The sequence below is a fragment of the Perissodus microlepis genome, chromosome 20 (genome assembly GCF_051167445.1).
Source record: "Perissodus microlepis isolate ML-2025 ecotype Zambia chromosome 20, ASM5116744v1, whole genome shotgun sequence".
Taxonomy (NCBI): domain Eukaryota; kingdom Metazoa; phylum Chordata; class Actinopteri; order Cichliformes; family Cichlidae; genus Perissodus; species Perissodus microlepis.
This window is the reverse complement of record NC_140480.1, coordinates 24,102,842-24,127,823: the sequence shown is the minus strand read 5'-3', so window position 1 is coordinate 24,127,823 and position 24,982 is coordinate 24,102,842. Positions and strand designations below refer to the sequence as shown.

At 39.3% G+C, this 24,982-nt stretch overlaps 1 protein-coding gene across 1 annotated transcript in view; it reads left to right on the top strand.

The window, feature by feature from the left end:
• The window catches only part of LOC146364595 (cadherin-4-like), a 251,476-nt gene that overhangs the window by 189,651 nt on the left and 36,843 nt on the right, over window positions 1-24,982 (top strand). The window contains exons 6-7 of the mRNA XM_084915958.1: window positions 15,260-15,415; window positions 22,792-22,936. Coding sequence (XP_084772084.1) covers window positions 15,260-15,415; window positions 22,792-22,936 — 301 coding nt within the window. The remainder of the gene's footprint in view (window positions 1-15,259; window positions 15,416-22,791; window positions 22,937-24,982) is intronic.

Here is a 24,982-nt window from a genome sequence, read left to right as displayed (position 1 = left end):
GCACAAACATCCAGTGTTTAGTGACATTGAAGATCATTTTGCTAGAAATACAGTTTGATATTTTCTCATGCTCTTCTTTTCGCTTTGCTCTTTAGAGAATTGCTCCAAGGATGGAAATGGCACTCAGCTGGTTGGCCTGTCTGCCACTTTAGTGATTGATCGATCCACCACTTTGGTCCAGACTTGAACATACCATTACTACTGGATGGATTATCATCAAATTTTATGCAGTCATTCATGGCCCTCAGACAAGCTTATTGATTTTGGTGATCCTCTGACTTTTATTTTTGGATTGTTATTTTTTAAATAAAATATCTCAAACTATTCTCCCTGATTGCCAGAACAAGCTTTTACATCTCCCCGGGATAGATTGAAAAGCCTTTCATCTCGTAACCTTTCTTGTTGTGCCATCGTTTCCATTATAGTTCATCCACAACTTTGCCATAAATACTGTATATCATATCCCTTTCAGCCTCGTCCTTTCTATTTGCGTTCAATGCGAATTGGTCAATTTGATTACACATTAAAATAAGGTTCATTACTCAAACACCCAAAGTGCTGCGTGTGCACGTCTTGGTAAACAATTTATCTTATCTACTTAATAAAAAAATGATCATCGCAAATATTAACTCATCTGCTCATGCACAGCTACATCTACCTTGTGTCATGCAAAGGTAAATTGGAAGCATTCAGATATAATTCATCCTTTTATTATTTTTTCAATGAGTTCATGTGACAGCTGGGACGTAGCTGGATATCGAGTTACGATGGCACGAGTAAAACGCCAAAGAAAGTTGAAAGTGCTTTACATTGTTTCTCCTGCTAATGGAGTCTTTGCGATGGAAGAACACCCTCACTGCTGTCTTTTTTGACAGGTCAAATCATTAATGAAACATTTGACCATAAAAGCAATTTGACGATCTTCTGAACAGCATGAGATCTCAATGCTATTTAAAAAGGGGTGAGCACCTACAGTCACATTAATATCTTATGCAAGGAGGTAGTGGAGGACAAACGTGAACTATGAAGAGAAAAGCTTTAAAGATTCTTTAACAGAACCATTTCAGTATGCTTAGTTATGATTCTCATGAATAATTCCCAACATTCCTCAGAGACTCCCACTCTTTGTACAGTAGTCTTGTTTTGGCATGTACCCTGTGAACTTCATTTCCTTTCCTCTAGTGAAATTAGTGCAATCAATGTAATTACATTTATCAGCACCAGGAAATTGAATCTTCTACAGTGTTCTGGTATTGACTGGAAAACTAATTGTTCCTACATTTGTGTATTTGTCAACAGCATTTGGCCTTTGTTTCATCCTCTGCTTAGTAAAGTGAGACTGAAATGTAATTTTCACTGTTTAATATCTCATTATTTTTAAATTAGTGGCGTGAAGTCCTGGTAAACATGTTCATCAGGCATACTCAGCGGGGTTTGTTTTTCAAGAGAAAATTTTCCAGCCGTGGCCTTGTTGCACACAACGAGGCCCAGAGCAGCTACTACTAAGGCTTAGCTGTGAAAAAAAAAACAAAAAACAAACAACACAAAACCTCCACCTCAGCCACCCACTCACTCTTGCATACTCACAAACAGCAGACACAAAAACACACACACATATTCACAACCCCAATGTATTCCTCTCTGATATGACATCAGGCAGCACCAGGCAGGCTCCCTCCTGGGTTCAGTTGGTGTTAAATTAAACAGTAAATCATCTCACCAAAAGACACAAGAGTTATGTGTGAGTCAAGGGCAACAGTTCTAGGCTCTTTAATAGGAGATGAGGAGGACTTTATGAAGGAGATAAATAACAGCTTAACAAACAGCCTCTGTCTGGTCCCCTGGAGGTTGGCCTCGGCGACCCTGTGGATCAGTAGGATGAAGGAGAGCCAAGATTCTGTATTTCTCTAAAGACATGAAAAAATAATGAGGAGTAAAATTGGAAGAAAGATATTCAGAAGGGGACACGAGGCGGTGGGGACCAGTAATGAAGTGTTGGGGACAAAGGGTGGCTGCGATTGTTGGTCTTATGAGGCAAGGTCGGTCGAATGGAAAGGACAGGTTGACAGACAGGCTGGCGGTAGAGCAGAAAGGAAGTTACAGAGAGAATCACGCATGCAGACAAGTGGGTCAAGCCGGCAGACAGATGAAGACAAAAGACATGCAGATGCAGACATGGCAGTTGTCCCGTCAGGTGATGCTTTCCCCCCACCTCAGCTCAGTTATGTCGGCATGTTTTCCCGAGAGACAGACATTACGACATAAAATCTGATTCATCATAAAGCAGCAGCTTTTACAGGGAGTGAAGAAAGGAGTAATAGTGAGGAGAAAACGTCCTTGGGCATGTTACTGAGTTGAACTAAAAATGCTTTGGGATCCAAGTCATGTGATGTAATATTCTTATCTTATTTAATGTGCTCGTATTTTTCCATTTCCTCATATTTAACTCTTTTTTTTTTTTCCCTGAAAGTAAAATGTGAAGGAAATCAAAATTGAGGCCTGCACAAGAATAATCTGATCCCATATACTTTGTCACTTACAATAAAAGGTTTCAGTCAGAACCTTTTCATGGAAGCATAATAGATACTGTCATGGGATGATCTTGTTTTTGTACAGAGGCAACTGTGCACACAGACAAGATCACAAACAGACACACACAAAGACCTGGTACAAGTAGGAAAACGTGGCTGTGCATGCTTGTAATAAAATTGCTCACAGTGCAGTAAAATCCCACACAACCTCTCAAGATGAAATAGCTCCTATGATAAACAGTTTAGCACCAGACCAAAGAAAAAAGTTTCCAGGTTTAGCATTGTGTTTCACTTGTAAGTATTGCTGGGCAGTACACCCTGATGATCCTTATACATTTTTATTTGTTTTTGATTTCCAGGAGAAGAGAACATTTGGCTCTATAAAAGATTTAATGCCTCACATTGTTCATAAAACCGCAATGTCATTGATGCATAGCGCTTTGCACAGCGCCTTGCATCACGGCGTATAGCAGCTGAGCTTGCTGGTGCATTTCCAAATTTTCAGAAATGCTTTCCTGATAACTTCCGGGAAAAGAAAGAGGTTTGGAGAAAGTGGCCTCCGTGGCTCTAAACTGTTTTCTGATTTTTATCAATCAAGGACTGACAGGCCTCCTGCTTGTCAAAAAAACTAAATCCTCTTGTACACCAGCCATCTGTAAGTCATCCTTATGGTACACGTGCTGTGCTCATGCACCAGCAAAAACCCACAAGCACGGATCCGCAGACACACATGGCTGTACAAACATACACACACACACCTCTTCACTCTTCCAAGGTTCATTTGTCAAGATGACAGCTGGACTCTTGCTGAGGAGAAGTTTGCCAGGCAGAATCCCTCGCTTACTTAGTGGGAGCCAGAACATCCTGGGAAACATTCTGACACACAGAGGCTGCAGAGCCATCGTGTATGCGTCTTTGTCTTTGCATGCATGTATGTGTAAATGCGCAACTTTTCCAAACGCCCAGCAGCACCATTGCAAGGTCCAGCCCCTCTTCAGTTTCTGCCTGTGCTTGGCAGGGGCAGACTTGGCAGGGAGCAGCACATTTTGTCAGGCTTCCAGTCAACATCAAAAGTGCATACTGCTCCCGCCTCTACCTGAACACCTTTCCTCTTTTGCCTTTTTACTCACAGCTGTTTACCTGTTTACCTTATGATATCTCCAAAGGGTTTCTCCCCGTAGGCTTGGAAGGAATGTACTGTAAGTGTTTTCTTCCAAACAGCCCTTCAGCAAAAGTCCACTAGAAATGCATCCATGCAGTGATGTAACTGGGTGTTTCTTTGACAGAGAAAATTCAAGACAAATTTCTCGCGGCATATCTTCCCACAAAGGTCGCATGTCTGGTCGTCGGGGAAAATTCCGTCCACTTTCTCACAGCATGTATATATTTTACCAGACGTTGTCCAATCATACAAGTTCTGGCAACTTCTCTGCACTTGCTGTTTCCAGGTTTCTAGCCAAAAGGGCTCATGTTCTGCTACCGAGTTCTGCTGATGCAGTGAGTTCAGAGGCACTTGTATTTTCTCTCCCTTTTTCTCACTCTCCTCACTCTTTCTTTCCTCCATTTTCCCTCTAGTCTGCATTTCTCTCTCTTCACTGCTGCCTGATGGATTTAGAAAGTGAGAGGAAGGAGAAGGGATGTGAAAAAGGGGTCTGTGTATGGTGGACAGTGCAAAAACTGTATGTGCGTGCGTATGGATGGAGGTTGGGAGGGGGGCAGTAATGACTGGGAAAAGTGCAGCGGCAGCAGATTTTGTGCCACTGTTATTCTCTCTCTCTCTTTCTGAGCCTCTCTCTATCATACAAGCCTCCGACACTCTTTACTCTAATTACCCAGATTGGGTTTCCTGGGGATAAAGAGACGAGGCAGGAAAAGGGAGTTACAGGGGGTCCTTGATATTGTCCTTGTCAAAGCCCAGGGGGGCGACTGGAGAAGTCATTCATGCATCCATCACACTCCCAATTTTACAATTTAATCAATCTTCTAATGAAAGAGAGGGCCAGAGATAGAGAGAAGGAGAGGGAGAGGGGTTACAGTGAGATAGCAGCCCTCACACTCTCACCCCTCTAAACCAAAGCTAAGGGGTGCGGCCACTCTTTGTCTGCCACTACAATGGCTGCCTTATTTTCATTCTCCCAGCCTGGAAGAGGAGCGTGAGGAGGGCGAGTCATTCCATTGTTACCTCGAGGGAGAATAGCACCTCTAATTTGCCATAAGCCTTCACTATTAAAGACCAGACTCTTTTCACACTGCAATAATTGGAAAAGTCATTCACTGCTTAACTTCTATTACTCCATGTTATTTTCAGTAATGTGGAGGAAGGTCTTTTAATAATCTCACCTGCGTCACTTCTAGCTATCATTCAAATAACACAAAAGCACCCAGAGCATGCTATCTCTCCATTTCATTCTCTCACACACTGAAACAGACAACTGAACTGGGTAAATCTGTGATTGCATCTTTCTGGTCTTCTGTCCTCTCTGTGCCTTCCATAAATATGCCCTTATATGGTTTATAGCTGTGTTGGGAAAGTTAAAAAGCAACTGTTTGTGTCACTCATTTTTTAAAAGAAATCACCGTCTTCGGTCACAGGTCATGATAAAATCACATCATAGTACAAAAAAAGTCTGGTTAAATGTCCATGGGCATCCTGGAGTGCTGGTTTAGCTCAGTGTGTTGAGTGGGCAGCCACATGCCATACAGCTGAGACTGTCCAGCCCGGGCTCGAGTCTGACCCACGGACCTTTGGCGCGTGTCTGCCCCCGCTTTCCCGTCCTTTCTTCACTGTGTCTATCAAATAAAATTGAAAAAGGCCACAAAAGATGTTCATGGCCATCCAACAATAGTAGTAGAAGAAGCTCATAGGTAAAAAGACTTACATATAATGTAGCTAAACCACAATCAAGTGCAAACTCAGTGAGTCAAAGACATATTTTAAACAGGAACAGGTACATCTTTTAATGCAGACTGCATTCAGTCCTCGCCAACTAATGAATACAAAATGATATTAAGCTTGTGTTTTATGTTTAAAGGTGTAAGTGCATTTTTGAAAATCCCAAATTCAGACCTACATCACTCCTGTCCTGCCTTTTGAAGAGATACAATGCTCAACATCAAAGTCTGAGCAGAAGTCTGTGTTTTAAAAAGGCCACAGGAAAGCTCTTAATGCAGACACTTTCCTGACTCACAGCAAAACACACAAGGTGCCTTTTTATCTCGGAGCGTGCACCACAGTGCATTTGACAGATGGCGTGTGTATGTGAAATGCAATGCCACCTAAAAACCTTTCTCTTGTAGAGGCTCTTTCTCTTCAGTGTTAACCAGTCTATTTGTGACCTGTTGACCAATCTCTACATTTCTTGTGTGCCTGTTAGGCTTTACTGTCCTGTTGAAGGAGTGTATCTCTCTCTTTGTTCCTATTGGCATTTGTGTTTGGAGTAGCAATCCCTGTTTGTTGGGCTTTAGAGCTGTGAAAGGCCCGCTTTTCAGCTCTTTAGGGGTTTGCTGTGACTTTGCTGTCTGCTAGTGACAGACTGTTTCTACGGTCCTGCTGTTCACTGAACCAGCGTCATCCGCTGAAATACCAGTGGACTACATAGCACCTAACTGACACGCTCGTGACAGGCCTGTGTGTGTTTGTGTGTTTCTTTATGCTTGTGTATGACTACATGGTGATGCTTTGGATGATTTTCTTTTACATAGCATATCAAAGTGGCAGAATTTCATTTTGATGTATTTCATGACTCAAATTCAGTGCTGCTTTTTACGAGTTCATTGTTTTTGTTATTTATTTTTTATGTTTATTTAGTGTATTTATTTTATATACAATTTTAAAATCATTTACACTTTATTAGGAACGCTTTGCTAGTACCTGGTTGGACCCCTCTTTGTCTTCACAGCGGCCTGAATTACGCTGTGGCATTTAAATGACACTCATTTATTATTTAGGGGCCCAGTTTGTGCCATGAAATATTACCCACACACCATCAAACCATCACCAGCCTGAGCTGCTAACACAAGTCAGAATGGATTCATGTTGTTTATGGTGAATTCTGACCTGATCAGCCAAATGTTACAGCAGAAATCGAGACTCGTGTTTTTCCAATCTTTAGTCAAAATTTGGTGAACTTGTAAAAACTGCAGTTTCCTGTTCTTAACTGACAGGAGTGGCATCAGGTGTGTTCTTCTGCTGCTGTAGCCCAACTTCTTCGAGCTTTAAGGTGTAGTGCTGTCAAAGATGCTCTTCTGCATACTTTGGTTACAAAAAGGTTAATTGAGTTACTGCAGCCTTCCTATCAGCTTGAAGCAGTGCGGTCATTCTCTTGTCACCTCTGGCACCAATGAGACATTTTCTTCTAGAAAACTACTGCTTACTAGATATATTCTCTTTTGCAGACCATTCTCTGTAAACCCAAGATGGTTGTTTGGGGAAAGTCCCAGTAGTTGAAGACACCATGTACACAGACCAGCCCATTCCTTTATGTTAATGAGCAGTCAAACAGATGTACCTAACAAAGTGGCTGGTGAATGTGTAACAGATTATAGACCCTGAATACTTGCATTGCTAGTACCGCTGAATAACTCATTCAAGGTATACTTTTTGTTTACTTGTTTTCTAAAACTTTACTGTAAAGGTGAGTTTTTATTCCTCTAAAAAATCTAATATTTTTTTGAGACTTTCATAATGCCAGCATATTTGCTTTTTGAAGCTAGCAGGATGATATCATTCTTAAAGCTGCGAGACAATTCATATCAAAGCAACACCTTCCTTCTAATGTGTTTGAAGTCGAATATTTCATTCAGCCGAATGCAAAGGGATTTCAGTGTTCGTCTGGCACTGTTTTTATTGACAATTTTTACTGTGGATAATGTCTTTTATGTATGCCTCCATCCTCAGGCATGAAAAGTGACACTAGACTATTTCTTTCTATGTTAAAACCACTGTCAACCACATCTGATATAACTACCAATGTAACAAACTGCTGCTGCTTCCTATGTAGATGAAATCCAAGTTATGTTGCAGTGGTTATTGTTTTACTGAATGCTATAAGTTTAAATAGAGAAAATGTAGCCGAGGTCATTACTCAAACTAAACGAAAATAACCAACTTCAAGCATACAGAAGGATCTTTGTAATTTCTGTGATAATTCACAAAGCTTAAAGAAGTTATAGCAAAGCAAGTGGCAATTACAATTCTCCATACATGTTAACCTGCACATTATGGTAATTCCTGCGTGTATTTTAAAATCTAATATTATAACACAATATTAAAAATCCCATATGTACCCATGATTTTCTTTAGGGTTTGTTCAACAAGTTAAAATGTACCGAAGTAAATCGATGTGGCCCCTTTCATGTCAGACAGGCTGTCATAAAGCTCCTCGACTGTCAATTTATTTGTGCATCCATCCTTTATATTACAAGTATCTTGTGGCCGCAGACCAATATTGTCACTGAAAGCTGTGCTTATTTCAATCTTACTAGAAAACTGCTGCTAAACTGCTAGTATTTGATGGTAAACTGATTGGAGAGCAGGGTGGGAGGCAGGTTGCTGCTGACTGTGCTTTCACTGCTCTAAAATCAGTTTCTAACCCTGCTTTGTGAAGGAACACAGCTAGCATTAGCAAGTGAACAGGCTTCAGTGGTTTAGCGTCATAACAGAGAAGTTTCCTGTTGCTAGCCCTTCTTGGTCAACATGTGTGATACAGAGAAGATGGGGCATGTTTTATTTCTCCTTTTACTTAAGGAATTGCTTGAAAAATTCCTCCATTACTTGTAATTTTCAACTATTACACTATTTTACAGTTCTTCATGATTTATAATTAAATGTACAGACTTTACATACAGGTACACTTCTTGCACTGAGTTAAATTATTTGACAGATCACAGAATAGAGTATAGCAGGTTTGAAGCTAGACCATCATACTTCATAATTCAGAAAGAGCAAGTTATCAAAAAGCCTGCAGTATGTTATTTTAAAATGCTGGACGGTGGATAAATATTGAAACAAAGGACTTGTCAGTCTCCTGTCTCATGGTTTTTGTATTTTTTTGTTGACTTTAACCACTGTATTTGTTAACAACAACATCTGTTAACTACAACATCACTGATTTATCACACGTGTATAGGATATGTTCCCATGTGTCAGAGGGAATAACAAAGGACACCATGAAAAATTAAATATGGGATTAGTTGGTCCTGAAGCCTCCAGGTACTTTACCTATTTGGAAATCATTGCAAAACTGAGTGGGGTATTGGAATGCACCCCGATATCAAACAGATGGGGCCTGAGCCACATGACCTCCTCTCCTCCCCGGAGACCTGGAAAGAAGACAGACTACACAAACACACAAGCAGCAAAAATCAAACACCACTCACACATAAAGGAGAAAGTAAACAAACAGAGGGACAAGGATAGCATGCATACAAGGGGCAGAGAGATGCTAGAGGAGGCTGAATTTCTTTGAGGACCAGAAGACTCAGGAATGAGGCACCAATGGCTAAGGAAGCGGGAGGCCAGCACAGAGAAGAAAATATTACATTGAACAACACCGTGAATAAAATGTCTATTGTCTCATAATTTTCTGTTTTACTAACATACCATTTTTGCTGTTTGTGTAAAAAGTACCCAATTTAAATCTTTAATCTTCCTTTCTGCAAGTCACATTTTCCAAGTGACTTCAACTTTTTTTTATATTGGCAGAAAGACTGCAAACTGAAAGTGTGCTGCATCATCAGGGTCTGTGTACACGGTAAATTTTATTTGGAGCCCTAAGCCTCTGCATGTTTCTCTCCCTTGTTTACTTATGTCACTTTGCTCCTAATCTGCCATGGTGAGAGTTGCGTGGGCTGTTGAAAAGCCTCAATGCTCTTGAACACTGCGCAAAGCAGTAAAGTTGTCTGCTACCTGAGTTTGAACTAAAAACTCCTTCAAACCAGAGTAACCGAGACTTACTACAGTAATTCAAACTATGCTTAGCACTGTTGTATGGTTTTAGAGTTTGTAGAATAGTGTAAAGTATTAAACAGCATGAAATATAATAATGGTAAACTTAACAATTAAACAGCAATAGATTCACTTCCACTTAGATGTATTCTTTGATAGATGATGGTGAAATCTGGTTTCCTGTTGGATTCAGCACAACTGGTAGATTTGTTTTAACTCTATATTAAGATAGTGGTTAGATGGGAGTGTAATGTATGGAATATTCCAGTGGGAAATAAATAGCAGTCTTTGAATATAAAAAAGACAAGCCTAATTTCTCTATATTAAAATGAGTAAAGAACATGGTAGATAAAACACCAACAGCTCAAACAAATATGTGTCAGCCAGAAACTTTATCAGTGGAGTAAAAAAATGACATAGAAGTTTCAATTTCCTGTAAGATGAGGTTATGAGTCATGCATTAAAATTATTCTAAATACACAAAAATGAAAAACATGAAAACTGTTTACTCAGCTTACCGAGATATAGCCTTTGTTAATGGGTCAGAGACAGAATCTGTCATGAAATACATCAAACTATTTTCGATAGTTTGTATTCAAGCTAATTTCCAAAGACAATAACTAACTGCTGCCACTGCCACAAGATGGCAGTAATTTACAGGATGGATGCAAACAAGCACCATGAGATGAGCACAGATGTTGAGGTTTCACTTTGGTACATTTTTATTCATGTCAGTTTTTATATGTCACTGGGCAAGCACTGTTTGCCTTGCTTGTCCTAACTAAAGGTCTGTGAGTTAAACTGATATTGAATTTATTTGATTTTTTCTGCCTGCAAGTGACTCCATTACTCCACTTTCTATTACTTTGTGCTCAGAAACAAGCGGTGACAGAATTATGTACATTTTTAACTTGATGCCTAATGCTTTCAAAGTGGAAGCTCGATAAAATTTATGTAAAGTTAAGAGGTCATTTAGACGTGAGCGTACTACAGAAATTAATGTAATAAGCCACTTCACACATTTGAGGTTATAAGGACCACTAAATACAATCACAATGCATTACAATATAGAACCTTTGTTCTGTTCATTTCACTTAATAAGTTTTTTTTAAACTTCTGCTTTTCTATTTCTACATGTCATCTTTAGGTTGTGTAGATGACACTTCCACAGAGTTGAGGTTTAATCATTATTTTTTAGCAGTTTTGTTACCTAATTAATGTGTTTTTGATGCTGTTGAGTAAGTGTTACTTAATTGTGAAAACCATATTCAACACTATCTCCATTATGTATAGTTATCATTCCGACTAACTGAGCTATCCATTTCATAAGCTGTGTTCATAATCTTGCATAGTATAAAGCAGCGGTCCCCAGCCTTTTTTGTGCCACGGACCGGTTTATGCCCGACAATATTTTCACGGACCGGCCTTTAAGGTGTCGCGGATAAATACAACAAAATAAAACTAGTACCGGTACCAAAAAAAAGAAGATTTATTCATAACACACGTGAAAAGACCCAGGAAAACCGAGTTAACGATAAAAACGATAACAAAATAACGCTGAAAACCGATAAAAACCCTGAAAACCATACATTTCACACCTGAGCCTCAAATCTCGCGGCCCGGTACCAAACGACTCATGGACCGGTACCGGTCTGAGGCCCGGGGGTTGGGGACCACTGCTTTAGGATATACTCTACGTCACTATTAATAATAGTCTTATGTATTTGTGCAGTGACATATAGTCATAAATGGTACTAGTTGGATACTTTTTAAATGTGATAGTTAATTTTTAAGCTAGAATTCATTCTTCTGCACCCTGTGGTGGTAGAATGGCACTTTTGTGTTAATCATTCTCTTCTCTTCATCTTCTCTGTTTTCCCCGAAGACTCGGTGGCATGATAATTTCTCATTTGATTCAGTTTTGCCTGGCAGAAGGGAGCTAAGCTCACTGATAAGATCTCCTTAAGAACCAGACATGTTGTCAGTAATGAAGGGAATTGCTTTGATCCGTCGACAAATAGGTCATTTAGACAGTGTCTGGTTTCTGATGCCGGATGATACAGTCATGACTCTCTCTCTTGTTCTCTCTGCTCGCTGCCTCTTTCTCTCGCCGATATCACTTTGCTGGGAATTTCTCTACTAGTCTCTCTCTTGCAGAAAAACTTATATAGGCATTTAACACAAACTGCCAAGACAACAGAGGAAAGAACCGAGGAATAGAACAAAAAAGACAAAGAACGAACTGAAAAACAGTTTTGGATTATTATTGACACTCCAAAAACGAAATCCATTCAATATTTAATATTGAATGATGTGCGAGTTTGTATGTTTATGCATGAGTGTTTCTGTATGAGGTACAAGATAGTAAGTGTAGCAAGATGAGAAAAGAGTTTCTCCTCTTTTCATTAAGTAAACTAGAAAGAATTTATACAGTTATGAGAAGCTCTTTGTGTTCATTTCATGTCGTGCTTTTTTTCAACACATTCCCTCCTCTTCTGATGTAAAATGGCAGAATGACAGTGAGAGCTGTTTGCAAGTTAGATGACATCTCGCCTATCACAATATTCTGGGATAGAAATAGGGGAATGATAACATACTTGGCAGAATCTCTGGTATCCCTGAAGACGTTACAGCTAGCCCCAGTATTGTAAGAAAAATCAAATTTTTTTTTAACTTGGGTCTCATTAATTAGGAATGCATGAATTTTTCTCAAATAGGGTAACACGTACTCATTGCCTTTATTATATGCAGACCAATCAACTTAGCCTGCATAGTAACCCTCAAAAGGCCTATACTAAGCCAGGAGTCCAAAAATTGGAAGCAAAAGAATTTTCAAGTCTAAACCTTTCTTGAGATCATTAGCTGGCATAAACAAAATGTTTGAGCAGTGGAGAATACACAACTGTTCATGCTTGAATCCTCAAATGTATGCCCATGCAACCATGCACAAATATTTGGTAGAAACAGATGAGGATAAGGACTCTGGCGTCATCCCTCAACAGTCTTAAACGTGTCTACGTGAACGTCGTGGGCGGGAAAGCTAATTGGTTGGAATGACTGTGGAAACATGCAGCTGAATTCCTGTCTCCACCCCAAGCAGGACGACTTGGAAACGGGTGGGAAATCAGGGGGGCGTGGAAAACCCAAATGGAATTATGGAGAGCTATCACTTCCTAACTGGTGAGGATTTATACACCACTGCCAAGGCCAACGGATTGAAGTAATTTCATTTTTCATGCATGGCTTCTGTCCCCACAGAGACCTGAAGCAAAGAGAGAGAGTGATGAGAGAGTATAGCAGAGGGGAGAGATGAGAGGAAAGAGAAGTGGAGATGAGAAAGAGTGACTTAAAAAGGAGAAGGGAAGGCAGAGAAAAAGAGAGACAAGGAGAGGGGAGGAGAAAAGGGGGTGAATTAAGAGAGGAAGCACTTTGGCAGTCAGATGTGTAATAATTGCTTGTATTTTCTAATGCGACAGGAGAGGTATAGCAGCCTGCGTGCTGCAGTGTCTTTTTGCTTTGGCTGTACCAGAGGGTAATGATAGTACATTGAGAGTTCAACTAAGCTGCTAGCTGGATATTTGTTCGTTTGTGGGTGTTTAACGGCTAGAGTTTCTTTGAAGTAATAGCAGTCAATGCCTGCAGCTCGTTAATTATCATAGCTGTCAGCAGTAATTTGCTGAGATATGTGCAAAGCATTCTGACGTTCTCCTCCTCCTATTCCCTAAAGAAAGCACACACACGTACATGCATGCACAAATAGCATTAGTAGGCTGTTATGACAGTGCTTCTCGCATTAGAGGGAAGCTGTCTATAACTGATCACATTTGTTTGATTAGAAAGACACACCTCTACCGGATTCTTCAACCAGAAAGCAGAGTGTAATGTTAATGCGGATATAGAGGAAGGGAACGGAAAAAGTTCTAATAACAGCTTCGATAATGGTGACAGGTTTTTATTCTACCTGTCGTAAGAGTCAGGATGACATCTGCCTAATACTTTGTGTCCTTCCCTTGTCCTTGTTAGTTGCTCCAGCTATTTTCTCAGCAGGGCAGAATTCCTGGTGTGTCAAAAGTGTAGCTAAATTGGTTCCTTGAGTGGTGAAAGACGGAGACAACTTTGGACAGTCTTCCTCTTCTGGTGCACTCAGGCTCTTCACTGAAATAGTCAATGATTAGAAGAAAAGGGGTCGACCATTCCTGCGCGTACGCATGTGTGCATGTGTGTGTGTATTTGTGTGTGTTTGCCTGCATACCATAGAAAGTGTATGATTGATTAATTTTGATACACCAGCTGATTTTTCGGGTTGCTATGTCGTTAATGGACAGTAATGGGTTGCTTGGAGTTTTGGACTTTATTTGGACCATGAATTGAAGAACTCCTCCAAATGAGTCCCAATTACACAGCTCTTCAGTCCAAATCACAGACCTAGCAGTGCACTTAATGCACCTATTAGTTGCCTATCTGGCAAGGAAAGCTAAACCAAAATGCAGGGCTATTTTTTAGAGAACGTTTTACTTCCCATTCCCCACAGTTATTAGATGCATTTCATCGAGTGTGCACCTTATTTTCCTCTGGCCTATTTTTGCCTCTGCAAAATGTGTTTATTGTTATGTTTCCTGTTACCTAATTACCCATCAATTACAGAGTCATACTTTCACTTTCCTACGTAATAGGAAATTCAGATTTTTTTTTCTTCTTTTGAAGAATCTAAATTCTTCCAAGCAGAATGCACAGCACTCCCTGTGGCAGCACTAATGGAATCCTTGAGTACCTAGAGGTTACTGTAGAAATGCCAAGCTTTGATATGTGTGTGTTTATAGTTATAGCACTCATGATGTGAGGAAATTATATTCCACAGCTTGATAAGCATTAGGTTTAAGAATGTAGTGGTTAAGGGGAGAGAAGCAAGGTTAAACCTTCAGGCAGGGTCATACTATAAAATATCAGTGAATGCAGAGTCTGACACCTCAGAATCAGCTGATTTCTGTTCTGTCTTTAATATAAGTATCATTCAAGGATACCTAATATGTTGTGGACAATTTTACTTTCATAATATAAAAATAACTGTAAATATTGCAGGCAGCTGTTTTTAGCTAACAAGACTAACCCTCTGTATGTGAACCATTGCTTTGATGTCAAAGACCACATTAACACAGATTCTGCATATGTTACTGTGACTTTGCTCCTTACTCCATGGAAACATTATTACTTTACTTACAATTCAATCCACTATACTTAGCTACATCTTTAATACAATGATAGGAAGAAATGCCTGCCAACATCCAGTTGAAATTGATGTGAGCCTCCTCTGTGGTGTCAATGCAGTAACACAAAGGGCTTAAATGTTTCCTGCTTTGACTGTTACATAGCCAATGACTGCTTCTTAGATTGAATTGGAGATCTGCCATCATCCCAAGTCTCAGACACGAGAAATTAATGTGAGGTAATATAATGTCCCCACGGGTGATGAAATGTCATCTCGGTGTCAATTTCTTTTTTCTCTGATTGTGTGTCCTTGCATGTTTCCAGTGAATAATATACAATAGATGGTTTTTAAAGAACTGTAATTCATAAATCCTTGAATAATAAACACCTCACACTCAATACTGTACAAATAGAAGTAGGTTGCCAATGGAAACTATGTTTTTTGAGTGTAGCTTCCTGGATGCAAGAGAGAAATAAAGCCATAAAATCAATCAGGTTAAAGAAGCTGCAGGGATTAATAAAATGTAGTGTGTAACTGGGATTGACTGAGCATTCCTTTTTCTTTGTTGGGATGCAGATTCGTTCTGACCAGGACCAGGACATCTCGATCCGGTACAGCATCACTGGGGTGGGAGCAGATCAACCACCAAATGAAGTATTCAGTATCGACCCTGTGCTTGGAAAGATGTTTGTCACCAAACCTCTTGATCGAGAACATCGCTCTTCATATCACGTGAGTGTCTTCCCCACACAAAATTGTGATTGATGGATATCCAGTTTGCACTTTTTCTTTACATGCAAAATTAATGGGTAATGTGAAGAATAAGAGACTTTGGTAATTCATCAAAGTCACATCCAGTCAAATTACTGTTCTCGTGGCATGGTAACAGTAGCACATGACAGACTCACAGAAAGATGTAAATACCTGAACATTTAAGAATAGAAAGTAACACTTACTGCCCATTAAATTAGGTATACCTGATCAACTTCTTGTCAGCAGTTCTCTGGGCCAAAATGCCTTGTTGATCCCAAAGGTTACGGGATAATGGCCAGACTAATTCAAGCTGATAGGAAGGCAACCGTTATTCAAATAAGAACCAAGGTATGCAGAAGAGCATCTTTGAATGCACAATACTTCAAACCTTGAAGCAGATGAGCTAAAGCATAGATGACCCCAACAATTCTATCAGCTAAGAACTGGAAACTGAGGCTACAGTTCACCACAACCAGACAGTAAAAATGACAAAAACTTTGTCTGATCTGATAAGTCTTGGTTTCTGCTGCAACATTCAGTTGTTAGGGTCAGAATTTGCCTTGCTTCAACCCTAAGTACCAACTGACTGACATCTGATGGCTGCTTTCAGCAAGATCAAATCATCTGAAACTGGTTTCTTGAACATGACAATGACTTCCCTGTACAAAAATAGCCTCCACAGTAAGGTTGGGCGATATGTAAAAATTTTGAAGCCAACAATTGTCAGTCCAATAACCGATGATAGGTATTATGTTTGCGCAGGCGCGGACTTTTTGATGGGCGGAGCAATGTAATCATGCACGGACTGATTTGCACATTTACAATTTATAAGTTTTGTTTGGAGGGAATATTTTACCTTCTTTTCTTGTTTGTTTCAGTATTAATATAGCTACTTTTTGGATTATTCATTTATTTATTTATCTGAGATGCAGCAAATCGCACAAAAGACTTTACTGAGATTTTTTTAATGTTCGCTTGAAGAGACATTTTGATTTTTAACTTACTTTTTGTTTAATTTTGTGTTTGTTGTTTGGTCGAGTGTGTAAGACAGATAAACCCTGGAAGCGGCCTGTAAACACAGTTATAGTGGGAAAAGAAGCCAGTTTCTCTTTTGCTTCCCTCCCCATCATTGTAAGGTTTTTTTTAATTTAAATAAAATGTTTTTGTTTTTTTCGGAACATAGGCTACTGCAGTTGTGTGCATTTGCTCACAGCTGCAAGAGGGTGCCATTAAAACAGCGCTATTATTTTTTCTGTTGACTGCTTCTCTTAGCTTCAACCAACATAATTAGCAAACATACTCATGGGCAAATAAATAAATCGCTCTTGTAATAACGATCGGCAAAAGGCTCAGCCTACGTCGATAGTCGATATATGCGTTCAGTCGCCAAACCTTACTCCACAGTCACCAGATCTCAGTCCATTAGAGCACCTTCGGGATGTGGTGGAACAAGAGAGTCAAGAGAGATGATGGATGTGCAGCTGATAAATCTGCAGGAACTGTGTGATGCTGTCTGGACAATATGAACCAAAATCTCAGAGGAATGTTTCCTGTATCTTGTTGAATCTGTACCATAAAGAATTAAGGCAGTACTGAAAGCAAAAGAGGGTCCTTCTAAGGATTAGCGAGGTGTAACTAATAAAGCGAGTAGTGGGTATATATTTATCAATCAATGTTCTTATTCACTTCTCTCCAGAGAATTAGATGCTTTATGCTAACTGTGTTATCTTCTGGCAATAAATTAGTCTTATATTTAGCTTACAATCATGACAGGAATATTAAATATTGTAGTGATTATTAGCATCAGTGTCAGCCTTTTAAGACTAACATTAGTTCTGTAGCCAGTGACTATTGATATCGGTAAATTCAAGTAGGACACATACTCTGGTTGTCTCATGGTGTGTGATTGATGCTTTAATGCTAGAATGTTTGTTTAACTTGTACATAACAGCATTTTAAGAATGTTTTTTGGCCCGATGCACCATGTAAAACCATCTTTTTTTTCAATGCACGCTGTGCATTTTGACAAAACACCAACATCTGCACTACCTCATTTGAATGAAACTTTCATCATGTTGAGCCTCTCCTGTCACCTTTGTGCTGTGCATGCTGTTCTAGGCATCGAAAATACGGAACAATCAGAAAAAATGCATTTCATTTGGAAACAGCTTGTTGTATTGCTGTTCAAGCTTATCTTTTCACGCATCTTTCTGCTGCTGTGAAGGGAAACTGTGATGCAGTGAGCGACAGCACTGGGTTCATCAATTTAGGTTTCTATCGTTGGTTTTCTCTCTCTCTCTGTACCTGCCACCATCTCTGTGCCTTTTTTTAATGGCACCTAGCCTGAGTTACAGTCATGGTAAGCTGGCAAATCTAACCTTTCAGTGGTAGGTGAGCAGATTTATACCCCAGAGAAGCTCCAATCAATGAAGTAATTTGTTAAGAAAGGAAGGTGCTTGCTAAAGGCTGCCTAAGTGAACTGCTTGTTTGTTTCGGAAGAAAAGTGTTTCTTGGAGGGGAATACAAAATGTGGTTGGAAACCAGATGAGACAAAGTAAAGATGTATGTTTAACAAGTTAAGAAAGGTGTTGCAGTTCACTTTAAAGGACCCTCGCTGTTACAGCAACACATATGCAATTAAACAACATTGTATGAAACTCAAACGCTCTCAGCCCCTGAACAATAAAGCCAAGGAAAGTCTTGTTTATTGAGCACTGTTAACCAGAAAACTGCAACATACCTAAAGTTAGTACTTGACTTTGTGGTCTCGGTTTTGTTTACTTCATATTTCATGCAAGGACAGAACAAAGTTATGGTCTAGCTCTTTTTTTATTTCAAAAGAATGAGCACTCTGAAATTCAAAACCAGCCATGCAACAAGATGCATTCTTATGAGGAAAAAAACCTTGAAGCTTCTGGGTCTGTTGTTATCTCTATCAGGACGCTGCCTCCTGCCAAATGCATAGCCCTGTCTGGTACGGTCTGTTTTCTCCCCCTCGCCTTTCAAGATAATAACTTTAATGTGGACCCAGAATTACATTTTGCCTTCTTTAAACATGGCGGTAATCTCTGACTCCTGCTGTTATTGAATTAGGGTGTGGGTTCATGTGGGATGGAGGGATGAGGGTGGGTGTAGATAAGGGGCCTGGCTCGTAGCCCGTTACAGCACAGTGAGATGTGATATGCGATGGCAGCACACGGATATTGGGTGCAGGACAGATCAGACAATGCAGTGGAAAAAGTAAAGTCAAATTAACCTCAGGGAGACCTGAAGATGCAATTTTGGTGGAGGTGCAGAGTGGAAGCAGACGGTGGAGAGGACAGAATGAGCAGCAGTGAAGAGGATCTTCACCTCTCTGAGGAGAAGAAGTCGATGGAGAATGCTACTTATTCTATTTCCTGCCACAACGAGCCTGAAGGCTGTTTCATATATCTGACACTCATGCTCCTACAGTGACCAGGTAGCTTTTTCCTATCAGGTAACACTCATAAGAGAAGGATACCATTCCCTTGATTCATTCTACATGTTGAAAAAAAATAGCTCTTGTTAAAATTGAGAATCTTTGTCTGTTCTCTCCATGTTTTATCTTTTCCCTCAGTCTTTTCCAGTTTAGTTTATCTTCGGTTCTGATGAATATCCTAACGATAATGTAGAGAGACCTTCGCCTGAAATTGATCGTTGACATATGACCAGAATAAATATTTACAAGCCGGTGTTGTTAGGAGCAGGATGTAGATAAGATCAGATTTTTTATTTTTTTTTACTTCATATGATATAAAATAAACATCCCCGGTACTTCCACCTGACAGGAATATCGCTGAATAAGTCATGCTCAGGGATATAAACATTCCCAAGTTAAGTGAACTGAATGAAAACAGCTTTAGGGAAAAGTTCATTTCTAAATACCACTTCAGTCTGCTTGTTTGACCTTCTTGTAAGCAGTGAAAAAAAATAATTCAGGCATTTATTTAAACTTGACATTTCCCTGATAATGCAGATGTTTCCTTTTTTTTTTCATTTTCTTTCAAACTGTTGGTTGTTTGGGAGGTTTTTTGCTCAAAAAGTGGAAGAAGTAAGGACACGTTTAACAGCATGTATTGATTTTAGTAATAACTTCATGTACAAAGTTTGTGAGAAATCCTAGTTGGTGATTCCATTGATCTGAGCAAAGCTGAGTTGAATTTGAGATGGGTTGACCGTGTTTGTGGAGTTAGAGATGTGAAGAGATTTCAGGACTCTTTCAAACAAAACCAGACAGAATGTTGATCAGGGATCCAATATGATGATTCTGAAACCGACTCCTTGCTTTTACAGTGGAGCCAACTTTCAAAAGAATAAGATCTTTGTTGTTTTGCTCTTTGCTGAGATAAAAACTTTGGTGTGTAAGTGTAAAAGAGATAACGAGTTTGGAGAAATAACATAAGCATAAAGGCAATTTGTCTGAAAGAAAAATGTCCAGAATTTTTGTTTTGACTTTTATTCAATGTGGCTCTGTATGTTTAGGAAATCTTTTATGGTTTTCTATACTATAATTCAAAAACACTGATTTTATCAGCCTGTATAAACAGTGCAGAAGTGTTTTTCAGTTTGGCTCTAGAGGTCCACTGAAAAACACTTGCTTTCAGTTAATTTATGTTTTTATTTGTGTTGTTTTTTGCTTTGTTTGTACCTGACAGAAAGATATTTTAGATGTTGAGATTGTCCATCGCAGAATAATATTAGGGAGGTACCGTACCAGTTTGATTTCTTTGGTGTGAGATGTGATGGTGCAGTATGAACCAATATCATAATGTTAATCGAAATAAATTCTTGCAATTTTTATTTTGTTTTGATAGAAACAAAATGAGTTATTATATTTAGGAATATAACATAATACCTTTCTCCAAATACATATCAAGCAAACAGCAGTTCTACTGTAGCAGTCGCCATTCACTGTCACAACGATCTGCTTCTTATGCACACACATGTCCTTCATGATTTGATTTAACCACTCTCCTAACATCGCTTTTAGTTATTGTTGGGAAATGGGTGGCATTAAGGTCATTTTAATAAATTGCTGGGCTACAAATCTTCATGACACAATGCCTCAGTGTCTTCATGACATACCAGTAGAAACAGATTGAATAAACATGAATTCTTTTGAAAGGCTTACCAGGAGATAATATCGTCACTCTGAAAAGAACATAGCCTATGTTTGTAATGGTAATACTTCTGGAACACCGTCTTGTGGACAGATCAAAACAAAGTGGAGATATTTGGCTATAATATATGATGCTGTGTTTGATAAAAAGGAAATGCAGCATATTAGCACAAACACTTCATGTCAGCTGTCAGGGATTGTGGTGGAGGGCTTGTTTTGCAGTCACAGGACTGGGCACCTTGACATTATTGAGTCAACCATGAACTCCTCTGTATACCAAAGTACTCTAGAGCAGCGGTCCCCAATCCCCGGGCCTCGGACCGGTACCGGTCCGTGAATCGTTTGGTACCGGGCCGCGAGAGTTAAGGCTCAGGTGTGAAATGTATGGTTTTCAGGGTTTTTATCGGTTTTCAGCGTTATTTTGTTATCGTTTATATCGTTAACTCGGTTTTCCTGGGTCTTTTCACGTGTGTTATGAATAAATCTTCTTTTTTTCGGTACCGGTACTAGTTTTATTTTGTTGTATTGGTCAAAAATTGGTCAAGCAACATGGCAGTGAAGGGCACTGAAGCTAAAGACACCAGCAAATCTATATCAGGATGGTTGAAAGAAAAGACTCAGTGTTGCAGTAGTCCAAACAAGACCTCAACCTGACATTTCCTGATAAATATTGTGTCTGGACCTTAAGAGAGCTGTGTATAAATAAATGATAAACTGAAGAAATGTGATAAAGAAGAGTTGGCCACAATGATGGGAGAGATTAGAAAAAAATAATAAGGAAAATGATTACGTCAAGCTACTAAAGGTAGTTCAACATCCTGCTGGATCATGAGATGCATTTAGCTCTTTACAGGACTGTCTTGTTAAAACTCTCTTTTTCATATCATAACTATATATATTGGCTGATTAATTAATTTAGTGCCAAATCCTTGCAGTACTGTTTATGACCCAGCAAACAGAGCAGCTTCTGTGTAAACATTCATGTCGCTAAAAACTGTGAACTCGCAATCATAAATGAAGCCGAGTCAATTACTGTGACAACATTTTTGTCAGCTTTTATTTTCTGTCATCTTGATTTTGGTGGCTGTCATAGGGCACTGCTTAGACAGACGTTAGCGAGTAAATCAAACTGAATCTGTAAACACGGTGGTTTTAAAATATGATGGTCCATTTCCAGTAGAAAGGAAATCTTGGTGTAGATAAATTTAATTTAGAAAGTATTGGCAAATCTTAGATTAGATACATTCTCAGAAAATAAATGTGTTATTGTGCCTCTAGTGATACGACTTATCGCTGAGGTAGTGCTCGCTAAGGTGTTGCTGTTGTACTGTGTGGTTTATCCTCTAGACCAGCGGTCCCCAACCCCCGGGCCTCGGACCGGTACCGGTCCGTGAATCGTTTGGTACCGGGCCGCGAGAGTTGAGGCTCAGGTGTGAAATGTATGGTTTTCAGGGTTTTTATCGGTTTTCAGCATTATTTTGTTATCGTTTTTATCGTTAACTCGGTTTTCCTGGGTCTTTTCCCGTGTGTTATGAATAAATCTTCTTTTTTTCGGTACCGGTACTAGTTTTATTTTGTTGTATTTATCCGCGACACCTTAAAGGCCGGTCCGTGAAAATATTTTCGGGCATAAACTGGTCCGTGGCGCAAAAAAGGTTGGGGACCGCGTATGTTACTGCTTTATACATACACACATGCCCTTAGCTCTCAAAGAAGTCCATATAGTTACCTTGAAGCTCATTAATGAGGGGATGCAGAAGGCACAAAATTGACTTATATTACACTGGTTCGTTTTATTATATATTTATTATTTTTTCTTTCGAAAAGCAAATGTTTCACCCATTATTTTTCTCCATATTAGTAAAAGAAGCGCTCATCAAAGCCTGATTCTAAATGATTTATCATTTGTTTATCCTCCCATAATAACAGTTCATGCAGGAGCGCAGTCTGAGTTCATCACTCCCTCAAAATATACTATATTTTAAAGATGAGCATGAAAATTCAATATGCCCCAGTTCTACAAACAGCAGGCAGTGAAACAGGGCAGCGGCGACACCGAGATGCTGGAGGTCGAGGTGGCAAAATTAGCATTTTAAATAGATGTGTACGATGTGAGAAGACTGAGGCATATTATGTGTGTATGACCATGAATAGCATATTTTTATCTATAATCATTGTCTATAATCTGAACATGTTTTTTCTGTTTCCTTCCTAGCTGCGAGCCCATGCTGTGGACATGAACGGCAACCAGGTTGAGAACCCTATCGATCTGTACATCTTTGTCATCGATATGAATGACAACAGACCCGAGTTCAAAAACCAGGTCTACAATGGCTCTGTGGATGAAGGCTCGAAACCAGGTAATAAATTATAGATGGATAAAAACAATTGATACAATTGCAACAGAAACTTTTTTTTGTTTTAAAAGTCAAGAAATTTATGGGTGAACAGAAAAAGAACAGCGAGTATATCAGGAGAGATTGGTGTTGTTAAAAGTATGACTACACCAGTGAATCTTTGATGCAACAGAGAATTTTCCATTCCCCTTGATTTAGCAGACGGACAGAGAATCGGTCTCGTAGAGTGGCTTTTCATTTAGCCTGGTGCAGCAGTGGTCATAAACCAAAGAGGGTGCTCAGGCTGGAGAGGAGATTGAGGATTAAATGTACCACGCTGTAGCACCACTGGGTCATTTTATGTCTAACCTCAAAGCAGAAGAATCACAGAGATGAGCTCTCTGTGTGCAAGCGTGTGTGAGTTTGAACCCGATGAGCCAGAGTTTATTGCACCAGAGGTGATCTCAAAAGGTGTCCAGGTGCTCAATACCTTTTCTTTCTGTTTTGCTTTCTTTCCTTCTTACTTTTGTCACACCTCACTTTTATTATCTTTTCTTTTCCTTTTTTGATTTCCTTTCCTAAACGATACCATCCCTGTTGCCCGAGCCTCGCCTCACACACCATACAAGTCCCTGTACGGTATGCATGACATTCAGTTGAACAATAATCATAAAAAAGAGAGTTTTAGAATTTAGAGCTCCAGTGGTTTCAATGGAAGGGCAATTACAGACTTGAATTAGTTTGCAAATTAAAGAGTCATTATGGGGACCTAATCCTGTCAGGCACAGCTTAGGATCCCCATACAAAGGGTCCACATTAAACCCCCTAAGACTGCAGCTTAATGAAATTACCCCGGCGATGTGTGACACATTGTGATTGTAAATCTCCTTCACTCTATCCCCACATCTCTTAAAAAAAAAAAAAAAATGATGGGTGGAGGACTGATAGTCTCTCCACTTGGAATCACACCAAATATGGAGTCTGTCCTCTATTTCCCTCTTTTCCTCTCCCTCTCTCTGTTCCTAACAGCTTTTTTGTTGTCTCGCTGAGAGGCCTTCAGAGTACTCCCTCTGGCCGAGTCATTGACAAATGTTGCTTTGAAATGTAATGAAGTTTGAAATGGGAGCTGCGGTTACAATTATCCTCGGACAGGGGCTGTCACTGGCATGATATCACTATCTCTGGCAATTAGAATTGGCTACAAGAGAGGCAGAACAAGCGGGAGAAAGAGATGGAGAGACTGGGTGACAGGCAGTGATCCCACAGAGTTATACAAGTAGGGAAGGAACCTAACAAGTGTTGCTTTCGTGAGAGAGTAAACGCTTATTCTCTGCAACACAAATGCATCATAATCAGTTTTTATTATTAGTTTTTAACATATCCTTTAAATATAAAAAACATCATCTTTATAACATATGATTTTAATAATATTTACATGTATATATACTTTTGTGTTTGATTTTCTAGTATTTGTCCAAGTCGTTATTTACAAAACAGCTACCCATATTTTTGTTCTGTTGGCGTAGATTTCTAAGTACCTGTCCCATTAATATACATTCATTAAAATTATATTAAATAATGTTTCTATGAAAATTACATTTATATAGATGCAGCAATTTAATCCGTTATGACATCTTAGTAAAACAATAGAATGTAATTGTAAAATTATTGTAATTTTTGCTGAAAAGCTGCCCACATGGACATAAGTAGTAATTACAGGATAATTTCCCTACAGTTCCAATGTCTCTGTCACGAGTGTGCTTTTTTAATATATTACACAGTCACGTGAAAAACAAGGTTTTCACAGTCCTGTGACAGAGTCTATGGTTACTGCTTTCATAGGAAGGTAAGAAGTAGCCATGTGCTGCTCATCAAATACACTCCATTAATTGACTGATGAGCAAGTGTGATCACCTCTGTAAAAGCATAGGCAGTTTTTCGTTCTGGAGCATTTGAAAAAAGCAACCGCTTTAAACCAAAAGCTTAACCAATGACTATTGGTAGTAGACAGAGAGGAGGTCAAGCTTCACCATGTATCAGTCGAGTTATTTACAAAGATAGCTATAATAA